The 20,738-nt window shown below is 44.2% G+C and overlaps 1 protein-coding gene across 2 annotated transcripts in view; it reads right to left on the bottom strand.

The window, feature by feature from the left end:
* Positions 1-19,119, bottom strand: part of PRDM1 (PR/SET domain 1) — a 38,324-nt gene extending 19,205 nt beyond the window's left edge. Inside the window, exons 1-2 of one of the 2 annotated variants that reach the window (XM_039379827.1) lie at positions 19,083-19,119; positions 3,620-3,868 (exon numbers count right to left, since the gene is read on the bottom strand). In XM_039379827.1, coding sequence (XP_039235761.1) covers positions 3,620-3,802 — 183 coding nt within the window. In that variant the 5' untranslated portion in view covers positions 3,803-3,868; positions 19,083-19,119. Of the gene's footprint in view, positions 1-3,619; positions 3,902-19,082 lie in introns of those variants that run through there. The other variant, XM_027731917.2, reaches the window with a different exon arrangement.
* Between the last annotated feature and the right edge of the window lie 1,619 nt (positions 19,120-20,738).

Raw genomic sequence — 20,738 nt, 5'->3', positions numbered from 1 at the left:
GGGGCGCGCCCGCGGAGCCGCCTGCGAGCGGGGCCAGCTGCGAGCGGGGCCGGCGGGGCCAGCGCGGCCGCCTGCGGGGCGGCCCGGCACGGGGAGACCGGGGCCGGCGGGAGCCCGGGCCGGCGGCCCTGGAACTGACCAGGGTCCTAATGAGGCGCCGGGGGCCGGACACGCCCAGGGCCCGCCAGGCCCAGTTAGCACATCCTGGCCTGCCCGCGGCTCCGGTTCCAAATCTGATCTGAGATGGCGCTTCGGAAGATCAACGCTCCTATATCCTTGTCTGGGGAGAGGGTACTGAAGTAAACAACGACTCCTGCTAACTCTGCAAGGGGAGGGTATTTTGCAATGGGACCACTGAGCTGCTTAAAAAAATCCAAAACACCGAACAAACTCTTACTGGCTTCATTAGAACAGCAGTATTCTCCACATGCAAACAGGACAGGCCATCGTGAACAGTTACATAATTTTTAGTCCTTTGTTCAGTGACCAGTTTTCTAAAAGTGATGCCACAAAATAAAATCCTTTCAGATGGCTTCTTCAGTGACAACACATAAAATGAATAAAAGCAATAGAGGGGAGCAAGCGTTTAAGGTCACACTTCGTAACAGCTCAAAATCACTGATTTCACCAAAATCACTGATTCAGGGTCTGTCTCTAAAAAATGGCCTTATTATAGAAATGCAACTGCAATGGGTGGTTTGCTGAGACATGTTTTGCTCTGCCTAAGCTCACAGACCAGGATGAGGCACTAGTAATACTCAAGACAGCAGAGTAACTGGCACTTTATATCAAAATCTGTTGGGGTTTTAAGCACTGAGACCAAAGGAAAAATTATTGAAAAACAATGTTTTTAAATGTCTCCATGAAAAGATCATTCACATATGGCCTTCCAGAACATGAGCCTAACACCGCATTTCTTCATTTTTTGACAATTGCCAAAACTAGAGGAAAGGATAAATAATTCATGCACAGAAATAAATAAATGACTTCATGCAAATCTAACAGCCCAAAATGTTTTGAGCAGTAGTAATTCATTTTTTAAAATGCTGACACATTCTGTGAACTCACAACAAAAAATGTGTCCTTCAGAAAAGTCCCTGATCAAGATCCAAGAATAAACAAGAGTATGATGACGTGTCATGGGCTCCCTCGCAAGTTGCATAAACCTTTAAAGAAGAGCTATTCGCTCCACAAAGCATGCAAAGAGAAGAAACAGAAAAAGCAACCCTCCCCAAATAACAGCGGTTGTACTTCCTCCCTCCTAAGAAGGCACGCAGTACTTTTCCTGATCCAACCGGAGACACAATACTAATCATGACAACACTGGGATTTTCATGATCTAATCATGACAGTATTAGCATTTCACAAGCGATGTATTATATATGTTTTTTGACAATAAACTGACTCAGCATTTAAAACTCTAGGCCAGATGAAGCCACAGCTCTCCCCCAAGTTAACAATGAAGACAGCTCACATTTGAAACCCACTGGCAAACACGCATGCACGCATCCCCCAAAGTCTTACCTCATCCTTTCACAAGTGAAAAAAACCCACCCTACCGAGCTGTCAGGACTCCAGTGGTTTTCCATGAGGGCAAAACCAGAATCAGGCTCCCTCACTGACCCCATAAACACTGATGTGAAAGAGCAATACACACATCCAGTCCTGACCCCCCTGAACAAAATCAAACTTGGAAGGCAGACAGAAAGAAAAACAATGTTTCATGTCAGAAGTTGCTAGAATGCAAGCAGATTATGCCAACTACAACTACTTCACCCTTCAGATGAGTAGCAAATGAGTGACCTGTCTGTACATTCAGTGGGAACAGTAGTTTTCACGGAAGGTGGGCAAAAAAAGCATCATATCGGCCTTTTCTTCCAGAGCTACCTTAGAGGTAGTCGGGGTTTGAAAGTTCCTATTACTCCTTACGGTAGGTGCAATTCAGCACAAATAAAAGACCGGGGGGGAACTTAGGAGAACAAAAGGAGGATGTCCTATATTCAGACTCCCACTAGCAGGGAGCTGCACAGGTCACATTTTACAAGGAAGAACCAACAATCTTTCAACAACTTCTCTCTCCCCCCATCTCTTATACAGAGATGGCAGCAATCCTCCTACCCTGATTCACTGATCTAAGCTAGAGAGTAAGGAAATTACACCTCGGTGTTTCCAAACACAGTGCTGGGAATTTTGAAAGCTCCTCAGATGTCTGCAGCTGCAACAGGACGACTCAACAGGGGCAGAGAGAGCAAGCAGCCTCAGCAACCAGTCACCAGCTGGCTGCCAAGGATCGTCCTGAGCTGTCGCGCTGCAAGCTCATCCTTCAACCAAGAAATCCTCTCATATCATACAACAGTCACAGCTTTATTTCCCTCCTCTTGCCAAAGTAAGACCTATCTAACAATGCCATAACACAAAGCAAGGTTTCACACTTTTTTTCTGGAGCATGACCTTTCTCTGCCAAAGTTCTGCAGGGCAGGGCGGATGGGAAGAGAAGAGTGATTTTACAGAGAATTTAGCTTTTACCTCTTACCAAACCTACAAGGCACTGTATTAGGCACTGCCAAGCTAAATTCCACGGTGTCAACACCCTTCAGCTGGGAGTCTGGCCCTATTTCTGTACGCAGGATTAAACAAGTACCTGCTCTGGAAGGAAATATTTGATAGGCACGGATGAGTGTACCTCTTCTTTTCAGCTCTGTGGTCAGTATGTTTAGCCAAAGCAGAAGCACAGGTAATAGTTGCTATACCACAAGTCTCAGCACAAGGAGAAATGAAGGGTTGTCCTTTGGGTTATTACCCTACCGAACATCACACCTAGCTATAATAGCTACTCTATATGAAGGAGTAAACACAAAACCAAATTGCTCATCCGGGCTCATTTCTTTCCAGCCCTTCTGAAACAACAACAAAGAATGTACCCACTCCAGGGACAAGGATAGGACAGACTTACGCAGCTAGCTACCAGTGAAGATACTGTCCCAGATAAACAGAAGTTAATTTAAGCTATGGCCACCCTTCTGTCAAGTTTGCTACAGTCCTACCATTACTTCCTTAACCAGACCGCTGGAGTTTTTAAGAATTTAGGAAGTCAGGAATACAACAAGCTCACGAAAAGAATAAAGCAATTTCATAACCAAAGGGAAAACAAAAAGAAATAATTAAACACATTTCCAGGAATTTAGTTTTTTTCCCCCCTCTATGTTTTTTAAAGCTATTTATTGGACAACCGAGGCACTTTAATCTCTGAGCCAGAGGCAATGAATGGTCCTGGCAAACAGCAGTCTAGAAATTGGCACAGAGAACTACCCCACAGTTTAAATATGCTTATTCAGATGCTGTTCAAATTGTGTGAAAATTTAACTGTTTGCGAATTGGTACAGAACCAGTTTCAGGGGTAGGTTGGCTGCAATTTTCAGTGAAAATATTACACAACAGATGACCAGCTCACAGTTTCTTAAAAGAGTTATTAGGGTCCCATATTAAAAGCTAGTGGGCAGTTTTTGTTGGGGGGGCGCGTGTTTGTCTATGTTAAAGAATCAAAGACAGGCACACACTTTCCGAAGCACTGTGATTTGCCTTGTCTGACTCCAACCTTCCCCAGAGCATTGCCGCTTACCTCTTTGCAGTTAGATGCATATTTGAAAGTCAAGTTCCTTGGCAAGGAAGCCTCTGCCTGAGTTAGGGTGCCTCCATCAGCACTGGGATCCAACGGGTGATCATTTACAATGTATGTGCACTTCTCTTCAAAATCAGCTTCTGTCCACAGAGTCATGTCAGCATCCTCCATGTCCATTTTCATTGTCCACTCTCTCCCTTTCACCAGATCCTTGAAACTCACAGTGTTCGAGCTACACTGTGTAGCAGCCTGGAAAAAAAGAAAACAGCCTTTAATCCTCATTGTCCTTCAGTGTTGTGGTTTCCGTCGATACAGCGTGACTAATACAGTTGTCTGTGACACTTTAAAAGCGTATGCAGGATACTTGGTACAGTTGAGTAATAGCCAAAAAGCAGTGTAAACGAAGCTGCTCTGACTGAAGCAGCGCCTTAAAATGCCAGCCTTGGTAATAATGAGGGAATAAAAACAGAGGAAAAAATCCCTAGGCTGACAACCGCTTTACCTCTTTCAGACCCTTTCTTTAATGCTTCAGAGAAAAAAATATTCTGTGCTGAAGAAAACGTAGGGTCATGGCTGCGAGACCACTTAGTCGCCTGTGGAAAAGCTGCCTCAGAAAAGTGTCACAAACAAGGAGAGGAAGAGGAAAGGAGCCGCTGTCTGCGTCTGAATGAAGCTAAAAATGGAAAGCGCATGTTGGAAGAGCGGAACCCAGCCTTGCCTCTTCCAAATGGGGAAGCCTGAACTTTCCCACCGGCTTTCAACACACAAACAACTTTCAAAACAACCTGCCCCCCCCCTCCGCCTCCTCCTGACGTCCCCTTATCCTTTGGCATGGAAGGCTGAGAAAGCCGACATCCTGCCAGCATCACTGTAGCAGCAACAGCCCTGCACAAAGCACTACAACACATTTTTGGGGGTTAAAACAGAAAAGGAGCAGGGGAAACAAATAAAATAAATATAAAAAGCTGTTCTATCCCTTTTGATTTTGATGGTACCTACTAGAATTACTACCTCAAAGCACTAGATATGAGCCTAGCAGGACAATTCCAGCAAGTCCTTCAGCCCCTCAGTCTGTTCAGGACAGAAGCACTGTTATCAAAGCTATCCTCGAACAGGTATTAGGGTCAGGCTCTTTCCATAAGGCTCACCAAAATCTGTGCCTACGCCTGTAGCCGGGAATGACGTTCAACCCAGTGTAAAATCTCTTCATTTTTCCTTTTCGAATACGCAGCTACTACGAAATTCACACCCCTCCTCCGGGAAAAACGAAACGCGAAGACTGAAAGTGCACGATCTTCCCAGAAAGAAAGTAAGGTCTGACTGACTTGCGCTCGGGGGAGACCCCCAGAGCTCCCCTGGGACCGCCCCTGCCGGGAGGCACGGCCGGGCCGCCCGAAGAGGCTGGGGCAGGGGTCGCGGCACGCAGCCCCCCCGCGGCCGCCGCGGGACCAGCCCCGCGCCCCGTCCCGAGTGCGGCCGGGGCGAGCGGTGCGACAGCGACGGACCCTCGGCGTGGTATGGGGAGAGGGGACTAACAGCGAAACTCAGGCCGCGGGGGAAGGGGGGGCAGGGTGGCGACAGCTGCGCGGCGGAGCGAAAGGGTTAATGCCGATCAGAGAAGCGCTCTCGCTCCGGGAGAGGCGACGAGGAAACTTCTGCTCCGTCCCGCGGGCGCCGGAGCGGGCGAGAAGCAGGAGCCGGGGAGGTGGAGACGGGTGCGAAGGGGGGACGGCATCGCGCTCCTTACCGGGGCAGAGTCCGCGCGCGTTTCCACACCGAAGCCCACCGGCGGCGGCAAACCTGGCTCATCTCTACAGAGTAAACATTTCTCCTTCCTTCCAGTGGCCGGGTCCCCGGGAGACTGACTCACACCTCCAGCCGCCGCTCCTCTCCTGCTCCTCCCTCCCCCGCTGTCAGACAGGTGCTGCTGCTCTTGCCGCTGGGGAACGCTGGGGGGCCGCCTGCCACAGCCGCGCGCTCCGCTCGCCCCGGCCCGCCCGCCGCTCGCCCGCCCGCCTGCCCGCGCTCTCGCACCGGCCCCTCCCTCCCTCCTTCCCTCGGCCCCTCTCCCCACAGAGCGGGAGGTGGGACCCTACCTGCGGCCCCTGCCCCCGCCCAGCCCACCCGCGTTGGGTTTTTACATCACTATTTTTTTTTCCTCCCTCTCGACCCAGACGTCAGCAGGGAGAGCCGCGGCGCTGCCCCGCCGCCGCGGTCTGCCGGGCGGGCGCTTCGCGGAGAGCGCACCTGAGGCAGCTTTTACTAGAAATCTGTTTCTCGTGCTATTTTTAAGCTTCGGAGTTCAACACATGCCCGCTTTCATTCTTCTGCAGTTTGACTTGATAGAACATTATAAAAAATAACAAAATTACTCCCAAGTTCCCAAGGAATATTGATTTAAAACTCGATTCAAAGTGCCTGCTCCCAATCTCTAACAATCATAGTATTTCACTTGAGATGTCGCATTTGGGGGTTTCAGAGTTTTGATTTTATCCCTTTCCTGAGCCTCCTTCTAATCAATGCCTGTAAAAGGAAATGGGAAAAACATTTATGTTTCTTCCCTTAAAGAAAACCTTCCCGTCTCCCTAGATAACAGCAGGGAAGCTCACAACAGCAGGGAAGTTCACAACAGCAGGGCACAGCAGGCAGCATTTCCAAACCCGTTGCCTCCTTCACAGTGTGGTAAGAAAATGAGCACAGATCTTGCACAGCGCAATGTGTAAGTGACCATCCAGGAACATGCTGGTGATGGAAGGAGGATTGGTAGAGCAATCAGCAGATCCCTGCACCCAATTTTTTTCCCTCCGATCCAAGTCAGCATGCTGGCTGAAGGAAGGACATCCTGTGATGATGGCATACAATGTCCTGTTTGTTTATTATTAAGAGCATTCCTGCTTCTCATTACAGAACAACCAGATGCCTTACTTCCTTCAGTGGTCCTGTCTCTTTAGTGAGGCATCCTCAGGCTCAGAGGAACAGTGATGCACAATTCCATTTATAGCCATCCACAGCCCAGCGCGAAACACTAGCTGTTGCACTGTGAGGCAACTCTACTACTTTTCCTTCTTCTCACATGTCTGCAAGCTTATTTCTCATCACTTTCCAGGCACTTTACATGTCAACCAATTTCACATCTTCTTCTAAACATACATCACTTATATTTTAGGGTGATCTGGGTGTTATGTATTTCCTCACAGGAAAAAGGGAGAAGCAGTGGCAGGGGGGGCGAAGCAGGTTTTATGCAATCGGGTGCCTGTCTGTCTCTCTGACAGGCATACACAAACCCCTTTCCCTTAACCTGATCCTCCTCCCACTGATAAAAAGACGTGTGGAAAGGATTACTTGCCGTTTTCGGCCTGCGATGCTGAGAATAGCATATCTGTGTAAAGACCTTCCGTATGCACTAGCACGGGAGGGCTCGTGGCAGCAGACATAAGTAGGGCAACTGCTGGCAAGTCAGTGTCCTGGCTTAACTGCCACCACAGCGTAATTCCACAAGAGAGGTGGCCTGAGCACTGGGCTGAAGGATATAAGTGTAATTGGATATACCCAGTAAAACGAAGGCACATCCAAAATGAGGTCTAGGAAGGCTCTGAAGTAGGAAGAACCATTCATTAAAGGAGAGAAATCCGGCCTACTTGATTGGGTTAATTAACTGATGCTGAGTCACACTGCATAGAACAGAAAAACAATGTAGTCATACTGAAGGTGATTATTTTACCAAAAAAAAGTCTTGCTCCGAGAGGCAGCTGTTTCAGAGCTTTTCACTTCCCTGTTAGCTTGAAAGAAAAACAAAAAAGGGGAGGGGGGGCAAGAAGAAAGGGTTGATGTGTTTCCTTCAGGGACTGATCTTCTTAATGTGAAGTAGAGCAGAGAAAAAAGCAAATCTGCTTTTCAAGGAACTGAGAATGCTTTTGGGCTGGAAAACAAGAGGAAGCAGAGATTAGATCAGATCAGATGAAGTAAAATGTTCCTCAGGACAGGAGGATGCCACTATCCCAGGTCAGTGCGGCTCTTTCCCTGGAGCCTGAGGAGGCAAGCACAGCCTGTGAAGCCTATGGACTTCAGATAACTCTGAGGCACACTCCGAGGCTATCCTGAAATTAACTCCAGGTGCCTCAGTGAAGCTGAGCCCAGAACTACCATAGTGCAGGAGAAGGGGTTTCAGTGCTGTGCAGGTCTAGCCTAATAGTGCCTGATCTGGAATAAAACTAAGTTTATCAAGAAAAAGAGACAGAAACAAATTGTTAAGAATGCGTACTAAAGTAAGAAACACAAAGGAAACTCTGCCATTAAAGAAATATATAGACTGACCTTCTGACCTTCCTCCTTAAGAGAGAAACATAAAAAGACACCCTGTTCAACCAGAAGTTTGCTGCTCTTTTATAGAAATCGTTTGTACCAGCAGCTGCTATTGTCTGGAATGTGCAATCTCAAAATGTTGTTCATTTCAAAAAGATCATTTTTAGTCATATTTTATTTTTTTCCTTCTCGCTCAGAGAAAACCTCAATTACTGTATTAATCAGCATTTCTCAGGCAGCTCTCTCTCCAGCAGCTTTCAGCCTGGCAACAAATCATGAATGGCCCTAACAGCTCTGATCTCAGAAATCCCCATCCATTTCCTTTGATGCTATCACCACTTCAGCTCAACAACAAGCCTGCGCAACTCAGCCTCAGCTGCCACTGCTGCTGTTCTCCCTGCCTGCTGTAAGGGGAAGAAGGAGGGAAGGGAGCTGGCTCTAATAGATGAAATTTCTTTACAAAGTTGGAGGGGAGATAAAATGCACACAAGAGATTAAAGAAGAGTCTCATTTTCACATCCTCCCCTTCCCCTTCCCCAAACAAGGTCAGTGGCAGATTGACCACATCAAGGGTAACTACCAGACCCACCCCCATTTCCCACTTCCTGCATGTAGGCATCCTTGTGCTGGTAAACATTTGGGGACCAGTTGTGGTCATTACTTAGAGAAGGTACACCATGTAGTTGCACGACTGCACATCTTTTAAAAGCCAACTGAGAAATCAAACTCTAAGAAGAACTTGCTTTCAAGTTCTGATATACACTCTCGTTTTGGGGCCACATTTTTGAAAACGTGGTTGCTGTCAGATTCAAGGCAAAGAGAGAGAGACCCAGCACACTCCAGTGACTGTGCAACAGGAAAAGTTACAGCCGTCTTCTCACAGACTGGCCTGTCCTTTGCAAAACAGAGCCTATAGGTTTCAGATATGATCTCAGAGGCTTTGTATGCCCTAGACAACTTTAGCATGCTATTGCCTATAAGGAGAGAAATTAAAATTGCTCTTGAATCTACAAGAAGGTTTTTGCAAGGGCATTTGGGGTGGTGTGTGGTGTAACGAGAAGGCTTTTGAATTAACACATGCAGCTTTCAGGGACTGCTTTTAATTACAGAGCACCCTGGTCATTGCCTCGTAGCACTTCCAAACGCCAAATGTTTACTTTTGTCTCAGCTGAGCACTACCAAGAGCCGATCTTTTGGCTGCACTCTCAGCTACCGTCTAGTGTAAGCCTTAACATCACTTCTGGTTTCTGTTGTTTTATCCTCTCAAGAAATTTTCCTTAAAAAGAGAAAAAAGGAGTCAAACTGAAATACCATATCCCTTTTTGTTTCCAGCTAGGCCTTATTAAAATACTGCTCAGATGACATACGAATAAGCCAGAACAATCCTCCTCCAAATGAATGAAAACATTCTCCCAGCACACAGAAGCAAGAACTAAGCTTCAGCCATTTCCTCTCACTAAGGCTTGACTTTGAGAAGGAGACAAGGCTGTATGGGCCTCCTATCAGGAGGGCAAGAAGGCTCTGTGAGAAGGTGGACCACAGATGTTCCCTTCTTGTCTACCATCAGCCTTCCCATCACACTTCTGAGCAATGGTGGTCTTGGGAAAGGTAAGAATGACAACCAGAAGCCCATAGAACAACACTTTTATTGTCTTTGCATGTTTCTATGAACCTAAGTTCGTATTGGACAAGAAAACCTGAGCACAAAAATCAACCTTTCAAATCCCAAACGTGGACTTTTGAATATTCTATCCATTGCAACTGAGTCTGAGGCAAAATTTATGACAACAGGCCAAACCATTTCAACCACTTTCCAACCTTACTGGTGACAAGGAGACAAAAAAAAGGTGTGTTTTGGAAAACTTTCAGTTAAAAAAGGCTGATTTCTAAATTGTCACAGAAGAGGGATAGGGTGGTATACATACATTAGAAGGCTCACTCCTGTGAATATTTCAGGTATCAGGCCCACAACAAGCTCACAAGCTGAAATAATGGAGCCACCTCAGAATTAACTGCATAATTTACACTTTCATGTCTCTTCCCTGCTTGGCAGTCATGACACTTTTTGGGGTATTCTCTGTTAAACCTGCCCGGTAAGACACAGTCATATGAACAATAGTGAAACTTCAGATTCTGCCCCTACACAATTCCGTTTTCATTTCAGATACTCTCTGGGTTTACCAATCTCCTGGAGCTGATGAACACAGCAGAAGGAGGGTGAGATCCATGGGTGGAACCACGCCACTTTTCTCAGACAAAGAGCTGGCCACAGAGTGTGTTTCAAAACAGATTAACAAAAACAACAGCTACACACCATGACAAAGTGCATGTGGTGGAAATAAAAATATTTACCCACAGATTATCACAGATCTAGCAATGTGACTACCGTGCATCTAGGACCAAAGGATTCAAAATAGTGACTGTATGTTTAGAGCTAATTAGGGAATCTGGTAGGGTTGGTCCGAAGGACCACTTTTTAATCTTCTAAGAGTACAGTTGTCATTTCTTCACCTCTCCTACCTCAGGGTGGTGAAATAACAGTCTTTTCATACCTATGTGTTGGGTGGGGGAGGGAAGAATTCCTCTGCTATTAAACACAACTTCTCATTAAATAGTTGACACCTTATCCTTCTTTAAATGTTGTAATGTTTACTTTGCAAAACCCAGGAAAGCTTTTAAAATAAAGATAGCAGAGAGATTCTTAAGCCCGGTGTCCTTGCTTATCTGCTCTTTATCAACCAGCTATTGTTTCTGGAGGAGCCCGTTGGGGAAGGTGGAGCAAAGGGGGTTAATGTTCAATAGGTATCTATCAGTTCCCCTGAAGGAATAGCGCTGCTGACAGAAGAGCAACACTGGGCTCTCAAGTACTTCCTGCAGAATGTGACAAACCAGAGAAGAAAAAGAAAAAAAAAAGAGGGCTGCAGCTACTTTTTTTTTTTTCTCTCTTTCCCAAAACAACTAGTTTTAAGAAATACATTGTCTTTAGGAGAGATAATCCCACAATAGAGAGTCCATTAGAGGTATTAAAGCATTGGCAGTGCCTGATCTACAAGAAGAGCTCTGTCCTGACAATAGACAATTAAAGCTGATAAATCTGCACTACTTGTTGCCGTTCTAATTCCTCGTAATTGTATGCTACTTGTCCCTGCCTCCTGCGTCCAGGGATGAAGCATGCTTCTTTAATCTCCAGAGTACCTGACCTAGTTCCTATGTGGTCTTTTCAGGACCTGTTTTCTTCCCATCTGGACTTCTTCCCTCCTACTCTCCTTTCCTGCTTCTCTCCCCTAAGCATTAAGAAGAGGTTAGGATAGAGGGCACAGAAAACACCAGAGCACAGCACCCGGATCAATAATTCTGGAGCCCCAGACAATGCGCTAATCTGCAATAACAGCTAATCATGGTCAATTTGGCACACCAGTGATTAAACAGTACTTTTCATTAGGCTCAACAAGTAGAGCAGACGCACACTGACAATTCAAATTGCCCTATCAGTAAGAGCTGCCAAACTCACGTGCACTTCTGCATTTGTAGCTGCTGCATCACTAGACCTGCCAGACTAGGTCTTTGGGGGGGGCTTACCTGTTTTCTTTTGACATTTTATGGACTAAGACTCCTAACTGTGTTTTCTATAAAAAACAAGCCCCTGCCTCATTTCACTGTCACAAATTCTCTTAGTTAAAGGGCTCAGCGGGTGAAATTGTGATGCTGAAAAACGATCCTTGCAATTACATATTTCCTCTTGGTGCTGACAACGTTCTTGGTTTTACTTTATGTCTCAAAGATATTTGCTGTTTTTCTCAAATTTCCTTTTTATTTTCTTGGAAATGTTGGAAGCCTGCTGGTGACAGAACAGAAGCATGAAAATGTGAAGCACAGGATTTAGAAGATGGAAAACAAGTAAAAATTACCTTGGATCTATTTATTTTTCAAACTGAACTGTTCAGCCAACATCAAAAATATTTGGACACTCAAGAACGGTTTGGATTTTCTTTTTTCAGCCCTGAACTTGTGAACAAGCCACTACCATCTCCACCTTAGAAATCTACACAGCTAATAACCTTTATATGCCATTTTGATAGTGACCTTCCTGTCACCCTCATAGAACAATTTGTTTTGACAACAGTTTATTCTGGTTGCAGTAGTACCTAGCAGGTCCATTTTGCAAACTGCCCTGAAAGCCTAACCCAAGAGTTTACCACAATTTTTCTCTAAGGCACAGCACCAAATTCCAAGACTCCTAGAGACCAACCCCACACACCCAGAGGTCTCCTTCTGTTTAACTTTAGCTTATCATCCTTGTAGTAACTTGAATAAGTGTTAAAACTGCATTTCAAGTTGCTCGTAAAAAAAAAAAAAAGAGCGTGGAAGATGTCAAACAAAAGCAGGAAATGTCTATTCCACTATTAATATTAATGAATCCCTAATGCATTTGTAACCCACTTGAGGTTAAGTCAGTAGAGTTCTTCTTCTGACAGCTATTCCTCTTCAGACTACCACTGCTGAAATGTTGATGCTTTCCCTTTTGCTCTGTAATCTTTAAACCAAATTTAAATCAAGTTTAAACCAGAGCCTACCACAAAATCATGCATTTTATCCTAAGGGAACACAAAGCCCTGGAGAGAGTGGTTTAAAACAGCACACGTCTGCTCAATTTATCATTTTAAGATAGGAGGCTGCCGCAACAAACAAAACACCTCCTTGAAAGTGGGACAGCAGCAGATTGTGGTGCAGAAAGCGCCGGGATCTTTTGTTTTCCTGGAGAGCAACAACAGGGCTTTATAGCGAAAGACAACAGCCTCCCCTTGCTGAAAGCTAAATCAGTTCACATAGAAAAGCCTGCCAACTGCTATTTAGATGGTAGCAAAATATTGCAGATAATTCACTTTTCGTGGTAAAGCAGAAACAAGCAGGCATGCAGCACCCAGCAGGGGCTCAACTGATAAAACGGTGTCAAACTCAAACCATTTGTCAATTGGAAGGGAAGAGAGCAAGCTGAAAGATGGACTCAGGAAGTAGATTTATCTAGTGCGACACATTAACTAGTATAAATACTAAGGAAAAAGTAAACACATTTACCCAGCAGTATCTCCAGCCAGCAAAGAAAGGGCTTCTAAGCCTCAGACCCACGCTGGCCATCTAACCACTCAGCTGTCAGCTACAACAGCAGTAGCATTTTTCTTCTTGTGCAGGATTGCAATGCCATTTAATTCATGGCACTAGAAGGTTTTATTTAAAGTGTACGTTATAATTAAGCAAAACAAAAGCGTGAGTCGTCTGCTGTTCTAGTCTCCTCCCTCCACCCAGTAGCCAAAACAATAAAACCACCTTGGCAGCAAACAAGTCAGGTAACATACCCCAGAGAAGAGCACAGATTTGTTATAGAATCATTCACTTTTCGTCTGGCTTGTTCGAAACTGCCTTATCAGAAACTTCTGTGCCGGAGGCTCCCGAGGCAACGGAGGGGGCTGACAATGCAGGTCAGGCACAGTAAGTCGCCAACAGCGTAATGTGGGGCACATAAACAAACTGGAATAATGCAGGGCAGAAGGGCTCTTTGCTTTCCATTGGGAAGTATAAACGAATAACACAGTCTGTCAGCAGTACATCTCTGCTAAGATCACCGGGAAGAAGGAAAAAGTTTCAAAGGGCTTTAGGATACCAACCCACAGCCGTGTGGCAACCTGTAATATCAAAGAATGGCGCAACATATCAGCAAACCATTTTAACACTCAATCTAATATAAACCTCAAAAATTAACAGCAAAATAAGTAATTTGCATCATGTCCCACCCCCTCCTTTAAAAAAAAAAAAAGGAGTTAGTTCATAAAGAAAATTACAGCACAGTTCTTTGTTCAGCTGTACCTTCATGTGTCGACACAGCACAGGTTCCCCACCTCCAGCTTATGCATCTCAGGATTTTAGTCCATATGGAAAGTCTGTCATTCACTCTCACACCTTTACACGCACACATGCATGCTCACGCACACCACACCACACCCGCGCTCTCGCTCCTCAACACACACTGTCTGGAACTGCTCCGAGGATTTTAGAATTTCCTCTTGCTAGCAGATTCCTCCCTCCCCTCACATCCACTCCACCCCGTTCTGTAATTAGGCTTAACAAGAGCAATTAACAAAACAAACTCCTCTCCTCCTGGTGGCCTGATAATTCTGATTGTCATAATATATTAAGATGTGTAAGCCAGTTTAAAATAAAGGTAAATTACAAGATTGCACAAGAGCCATTTTGTACCTATTTCTACTCCTTTTATCGTAGGGCTAATGAACGTTCAGACACGCCTTTAATTTAAAACATAAAAAACCAAAATTCACTTTTGAGCAGCAGAGCTCAAAATTGACACTTTTGAACCAACAAGACTATTTTGATTTTTTTGCAAGTTTATTATAGGGAAGCTCCCTTCTCCTACACAAACTCCTTAGAAGCAGTTTTCTTTGTGGAATTACTTTGTGACCCTAAACATCCAAGATGTGAAAGCAAGTTTTAATGCATCTTTTGGCTCTACAGATGTCCAAATAAACAGATTGTAATTGTTTCTTTTGTTCTGCCTGGTGTCTAATGGCATGATACAGGAGACCAAAGCCTCAACATTTTTCTGATAGTTTGTCCATCCACTTTTAAATCCCTTTCCTTCAGCAATCAAATCACAGAAATTTAGTGTCAGAATCATCAGAAAAACAATTGAGAACTAACCGAGTTCAAGTGGTCAGTGGAGAAACTTTGATGTCCTTTGATTTCAGTGAACTATGTGTAAAATACACAGAGAAAATTTACAGACAGCCAGAATTCAATTGAGAAACATATCTAGTTCTTGTTCTGCTTATATGCTCTTTGAGTGTGTAATGAAAACTGTCAAAATTAGTAAACATATCAAGCATGCAGAAGACCAGAAAATAAAACCAGCTTGATAGGTGACATGGATTTTGGTTCGTATGAACTGAAAAAAAATTCTGCTCCCTCAGTTATGTACAACCTGATTCACAATACCACCTGCCAACCACAGACAATTTTTAAAAAATACAAGGAAAAAAAAAGGAAAGGCTTATGTTGCTAGTGTATTGTTGAAATCCTGCAGTTTCTGATAAGCTTGATATGTTTTCCCAAGTCAATGATTTCATCTCTGCTGGGTGTCAACATTTGCACAAGAATAATTTTGGGGGTCAGAAAGACATCAGCAAATGAGATTTCAAAAGGTTTCATAAGAGCACAGATTGCTCAAACCCAGGGAAAGGAGGGTTTCAGCTTCCAGAAGTTCACTCTTCTGCTTCTTCATTCCTCCTTCCCTGAAACTGAGTCAAAGTTCTGTAAAAACCTACAGCAAATCGTCAGATTTGCAAGACAACAGTCTCACATAAAAACCCCCAAGCTTTGCAGTGAGACAAACCCTCCAAAATGTCAGTAAATGGAGACCTATTATGGTGCAAACTCAGGCACTCTTTCAATTGGTAGGAGATGCCAGGAGATCTAGAATTGCATTAAGAAACTCATTTCTGCACTCCTGGCATATGATGCACTATCTTTTTTTCCACTTCATTTGGTGTTCAGAAAGAAGACTGATGATTAAAAGAGTCGTTTTTCCAAATTTTTTTTCTCTCCTTTCTCCTTGAAAGGCCCAGTGCCTTACTTTAACCACAGACCATTCAAATGAAGACAACCAATTTTGTCTTGTATTTTTCCGCTTTGCTCATCAGAACAGCAGCACTAGAACGCCTCACAAACATCAAATAATGACTAAGCTGATTTTCACAATACCTCCCCCATATGTTGATGAAGGTATTATTGCTATTCTCTCTCTGCAGAAGGGGTATGGAGACACAATGACATTAACATCAAAAGCATACATTAATTTTGGGATGTGGAACAGCCAATTTACTCAGCACAGCACATTACTTTCTACGTTCAAAACATTTCTCTTCCTGGCATCTGTGATGGCTCTGTATTTTGCAGGACTTCACATCAGGCACCCAGGAAGATGTCAAAATTATTGCCCACCTGTGAAAGACTTTGCTGAGGTGAATTGGCGTGAATATTATACAGAATTACGGAAGAAATAATACCTAGTGCTTCAGAGCAGAGCTCACCTGCTCTGAGAAGAGCAGCATTTTTTTCTACCATGGTCATCTTACTTCCTTAAGCTGCAGCAAATGAGATGGGGGGAAGAGGTGTCTTAAAGATAACATTACGCCACCCCAATTCATCTCCCCTAGCAAGCTTGTCTTATGCCTGAATGAGGCAAGTAACCAGTTAACAGTAATTAAAGGAGTAATTAAAGACTGTATCATAATGCATAAGAGGATCAAATTGGGGTTAGGCAAACAACCTTAAGTCTGGAGAACTTGAGTTTGCAATTTTAGTAATGTTTTTCTACAATTTTTATGCTGATTTTTTAAACTGTAAATAGAAAAAGTAGACACGGCATGATCTGGCACTACACTGATGCCCAAACAGATCAGCAACAGAGCTAGGATATTATGATCTGCCACAGGCAGACTTCTGCAGAGAAGCTGGCAGACCTGGCTCAGAGCAACCATATGGTTGTTTTTGGCAAGGTCAGCACAAGCCTTGTAAGGGATAGGACACTTCTGTTGGTGAGTTTCCCCAGGAGACCTGCTGGAAGCAGAGGAATGACTGCTTTCAGGCATCTTGATTTCATGCCAGGTTTGATGTGGAGTTTGTTCTTCCTTCTCCCAGACCTCGTCTCAGACTTCTTATTGGTTTCCTTGGCCAGCAAGTCCTCAGCTTTTTACTTCTGACCCCTCTTGTAACTTCCCTTTCCAGTCACTCCCATCTTCCACTCCCACACCCAGGCTCCTGTGTGCCAAGTCTTCTCATCAAGCCAGTTTCAGTCCCTCCTGGTTCCTCATCTGCACTGCACTTTTTTCCTGTCCTCATCTAAGCAAACATGGCATGCTCTCCATCCCCATGCGCCCTTTCCTGCTGACCAGCAGGCCTGGCCTCCACAGCCTGCACAGCAGTGTGGTGCAGTCAAGTCTCCAGGCATCTCCTGGTGCTCCTCTGCAGGCGCGCAGCAGTGAGCCCAGTTCACAGGTAGAGCAGACATGGAAGTCAAGCCTACTGGAACTCCTGTGACTATGTTAGTATGGCACTGAGCCCGAGCTAATAAGCCCTGGTGAGAAGCCGGATATATTAGCTTGGGCTTAGCACCGTGCTAATGCAGTCAGGCAGCTTTTGGATCAGAGCTGGCTTACATCCCACCCGCTTTTAACACTGAGCTTGCTCGTCTTTGTCTACAATAACCCGTAAGGATAAATCCCTCGGTCCTGTACCAACCTTACTCTCAGTTTCCCTGATCTCCGGGCATAGTCTCTCCTCCTTCATAATCCCCTCCAGGTTCAGCTCTGGTCCATAGGCTTTTAAAGACAGTTCCTTTTGATAACTCTCTGGCCTCAGGATGGTTTGCAGTAGGCACGCACCAAACGTGCACTCCTCTGCTCTCAGTTCGGGTGCTCCATTCCAAACCCTACATCGTTCGCTCTTTGAAGCAAGTCTTGACGCCCTCCTACAGCTCCTGGGAAGGCTACTCTGCCAATCCTCTATCTTGGCTTCTAGCTCAAAAGCAATTCTCCTGGGTGTGAGAATCAGAGATGGAGGTTGGGGACAGGACAGGAGTGTGTTGAGCCTCTATCAAAGACCCAATGCAAATGAAGCGCATGTGGAGATCCATGAACTGGGAAGTGCTCCTGGCAGAGGGGATGGTATTTTAGCATCCCAGACAATGACAGTCACCACCCTCCCCTACCACATATGCTGTCCTTCACTGAGCCACTGAACATGTCATTCTAACTTCTGGTCCAAAAAATGGGGGCTATCATGGTGGAAATTACTTTTCAAAAGAAAAGTTGTCACATTCTTATGTTAGCAATACAATTTTTGTCATAGCCAAGTTCTTCGAAATGACAGAATAGATTTAGCCAGAAGAAAGGAAAATGCAAGACAGACTTGAGCCACACATTTAGAATTTGGTAGAATTATGAGCACCTAAAAGTGGGATTTCCTAATGCAAATGGTCTGTCTCTCTTAGCAACAGGTGATGCTACCAGCATTGCTTATACTAGATATCAGTTTCCTGAGATTAATATTAGGCGGATGAACATTCTCCTTTACTGAACATTCTTCTTTGTATGAGAATGAGAATATTACCATCACGCACAAGTCCCATACAAAGCACGTGCATGGCTTTAAACCCTTTTTCCTTGGACCGCTGTTCCAATTTCAGTGACCCAGACCAATGCACCAGAATCATATTCATTATACAACATGGCAAAGTTTGATAAAGACAGAGAGGATGCTCCTGTTCCAACAAGTTTACATAATTTGCTCCTTTTAATATATTAAATCCTAATGGGTAATGGAGACAGAGGAATGCTGAGACTCCTATTTTTCATCACTGTTAAGATTAAAAAAATAAACAAGTGACTGTGTAATTGCAGTAGCTTACTGTAATAAAACCAGATCATAAAATGACTAATCTCATCACCAAATAATTATAATAAAAGAATTTTTTTTGAAAGATTAATTTGTACCAGTCTGTCCCAGCATACTCCTCTCATCTAAAACTATTAGAACTATGTGCACACAAATCAGACAACAAGGAGTAAGGGAAGCTTGCAATCAGACCTAATGTCTTCCCTTCCTCTCTGCCCCCAGTACAGGACAGCCACTTCCTCTCTACAAACGCTTTGCTCAGATCTGTACACAAGTCAGGCCACATCTTCCGGGGAGGCTCAAAGTCTTTGCAGACACACAGTTGCCTTCAAAGCATCACTGGAAATCTGTGTGGGAAGACTCTAAAATATTAAAACCATCCTATACTCTTTTCTTCTAAGCCAACAACAAACCGTCTCTAAACTTATCTGCCACTTCTCTGTTCAGTTTATTCTGGGCTGCAGAATAACCTTTCTGACTACCGAAAAGGATGCACAAATGCATAAGCTATATGCACACCACATGTGCGAAGGAAAACAGAGACAATGTGTATGTTCCTTCCAGGAAGACAGTTCTTTTCCAGAATGCTAAAATTATGCATAAGGTTTTCCCGTATTACCAAAAAGCAGGCAAAAAGCAGGCTGGTGTCAAAAAAAAGGCACTTCAAAAAGTAGCTTATCTATCTAAACTGACTTACCTTTTGGATCAACACTTCATTGTCATCTTGCCTGATTTTCTTCTCCCACAGCTCACCACTTGCCCTCTAGCAGATTCACAAGTTATTTAAGCCACGATCTTCAGTTTTAAGAAATCCCCAGCTAAAAGTTTGCTACGGCACTCATAACCACAGCCCAGCAGCAAGCAGGATGCAACACTGCTTCTCCTCGTGCAGTGCTCACGCAGCCAGCCCATACTGACTGACTGCAGATGAGAGATGGTCGTGTTTTCTCTGTTTCCCCATTTCTAACCTGAGAGCCCCATTGTGGAGCAGGATAACTTTCAGGGACACATCCTTCATACCCTCTCCTTGCTGCCAGATGTCCTCTGCAGCTAATTCATGGCTTACATTTTTGTATTTCACAATAGGTTAACAATTTTGATAAAAACTCCCAGGCTACTAGTCCTGAAAGAAGTATGTATTATTCTTAAAGAAGGTGGAGAGGCCAAAAGAACCGGTCTGAATTAAATCCTCAGAATTTCTTTTATTTCACATTTCTTTCTGACTCTCAAATTGAAACTTCTGCCAGTCCTTTATATAGATAACTGGATTCCTTTGAAATATGGTCAAGTTGACAAAGTGTGGGGCAGTGTGATCGAGATGCTATTTCTCTGAAATACCTGGCACAAATGCACAGTGCTATTACAACTCACTGCGCAGAGAGAAGAGAGCACTAACAGACCTTCAAAGGCTCATGATCAGTTTCTGTGCATGGGTGCTGTAAACCCACAGATAACAGTGAGAATGGATCAATTGGTTTAAATCTAGCAAGGATGTAAAGACAAACAGGGGCCAGAAATTCAGGGTATGTACTGGTTACTGAAAACAGGCAAGACACAGGGAAATATTTTTTCTGATTAATTTACATAAAAATAGATTTGACTTTTGTACAGTTGATGTGATCTTGCAAATCACCACATTGAAGAAATCTAAACAAAGTCCATCTGCATGCTTATAAACATGTACAAATGTTTAAGGGATGCAATATGTTAAAAAAAGTCAACAATAATGGTTAGTCCATGCTTCCAATTATATTCTTTCTTCAATTAGTCTTGAAGAAACTAACACCTCTATTAATCATTTCAATTAACTCCACGCACCACATGACATCCGCACCAGCAGCCCATATGTTGCGTTCCAATCACCCAAATATTAAAGCCTTTTTAATTGATTGATCTAAAGAACATTCAACAGGCTCAAGGTGGCAGCCAGCCAGGAAATCCCAAAAGAAGATGACAAAAAGGTGGGGGTGCTAAACCAGCTTCCCAATTTGTTTTTCCTCTTCCTCCAGGGTTCACTAAGTTAATCCAATCACAGCCCATAAAGCCCCTTTTTAATAAAATAAATAAATAGATAAGAGAACACACATGTTGGCTTTCCCCCAGAGAAGCCCCCTCCGCTAAAGCTGGAGAGCCATCCTGTTAAGAAAGTGCCGCATAGGAGGGTGCATTTTTTATCCAGCAGAAATATTTAGCTTGGCTGCCCGCCAGGGAATGCTGAAAGAATAGACTGAATTAGGGGATTTACCTTCCACGTGTTTGGCACGCGTCATTAGAGGCTCTGAAGAGCTTGACTCCTTCGCTCTCTCACTCTCTGTTTTTACTCCCCCTCACCAGAGCTTTGATGCAGAGAATA

Source organism: Pipra filicauda, unplaced genomic scaffold, assembly GCF_003945595.2.
Source record: "Pipra filicauda isolate LSUMZ 115617 unplaced genomic scaffold, ASM394559v2 scaffold176_size3548034_pilon, whole genome shotgun sequence".
NCBI classification, from domain to species: Eukaryota; Metazoa; Chordata; class Aves; order Passeriformes; family Pipridae; genus Pipra; species Pipra filicauda.
The sequence above is the reverse complement of the archived record's forward strand: the minus strand, read 5'-3'. Positions and strand labels throughout refer to the sequence as shown.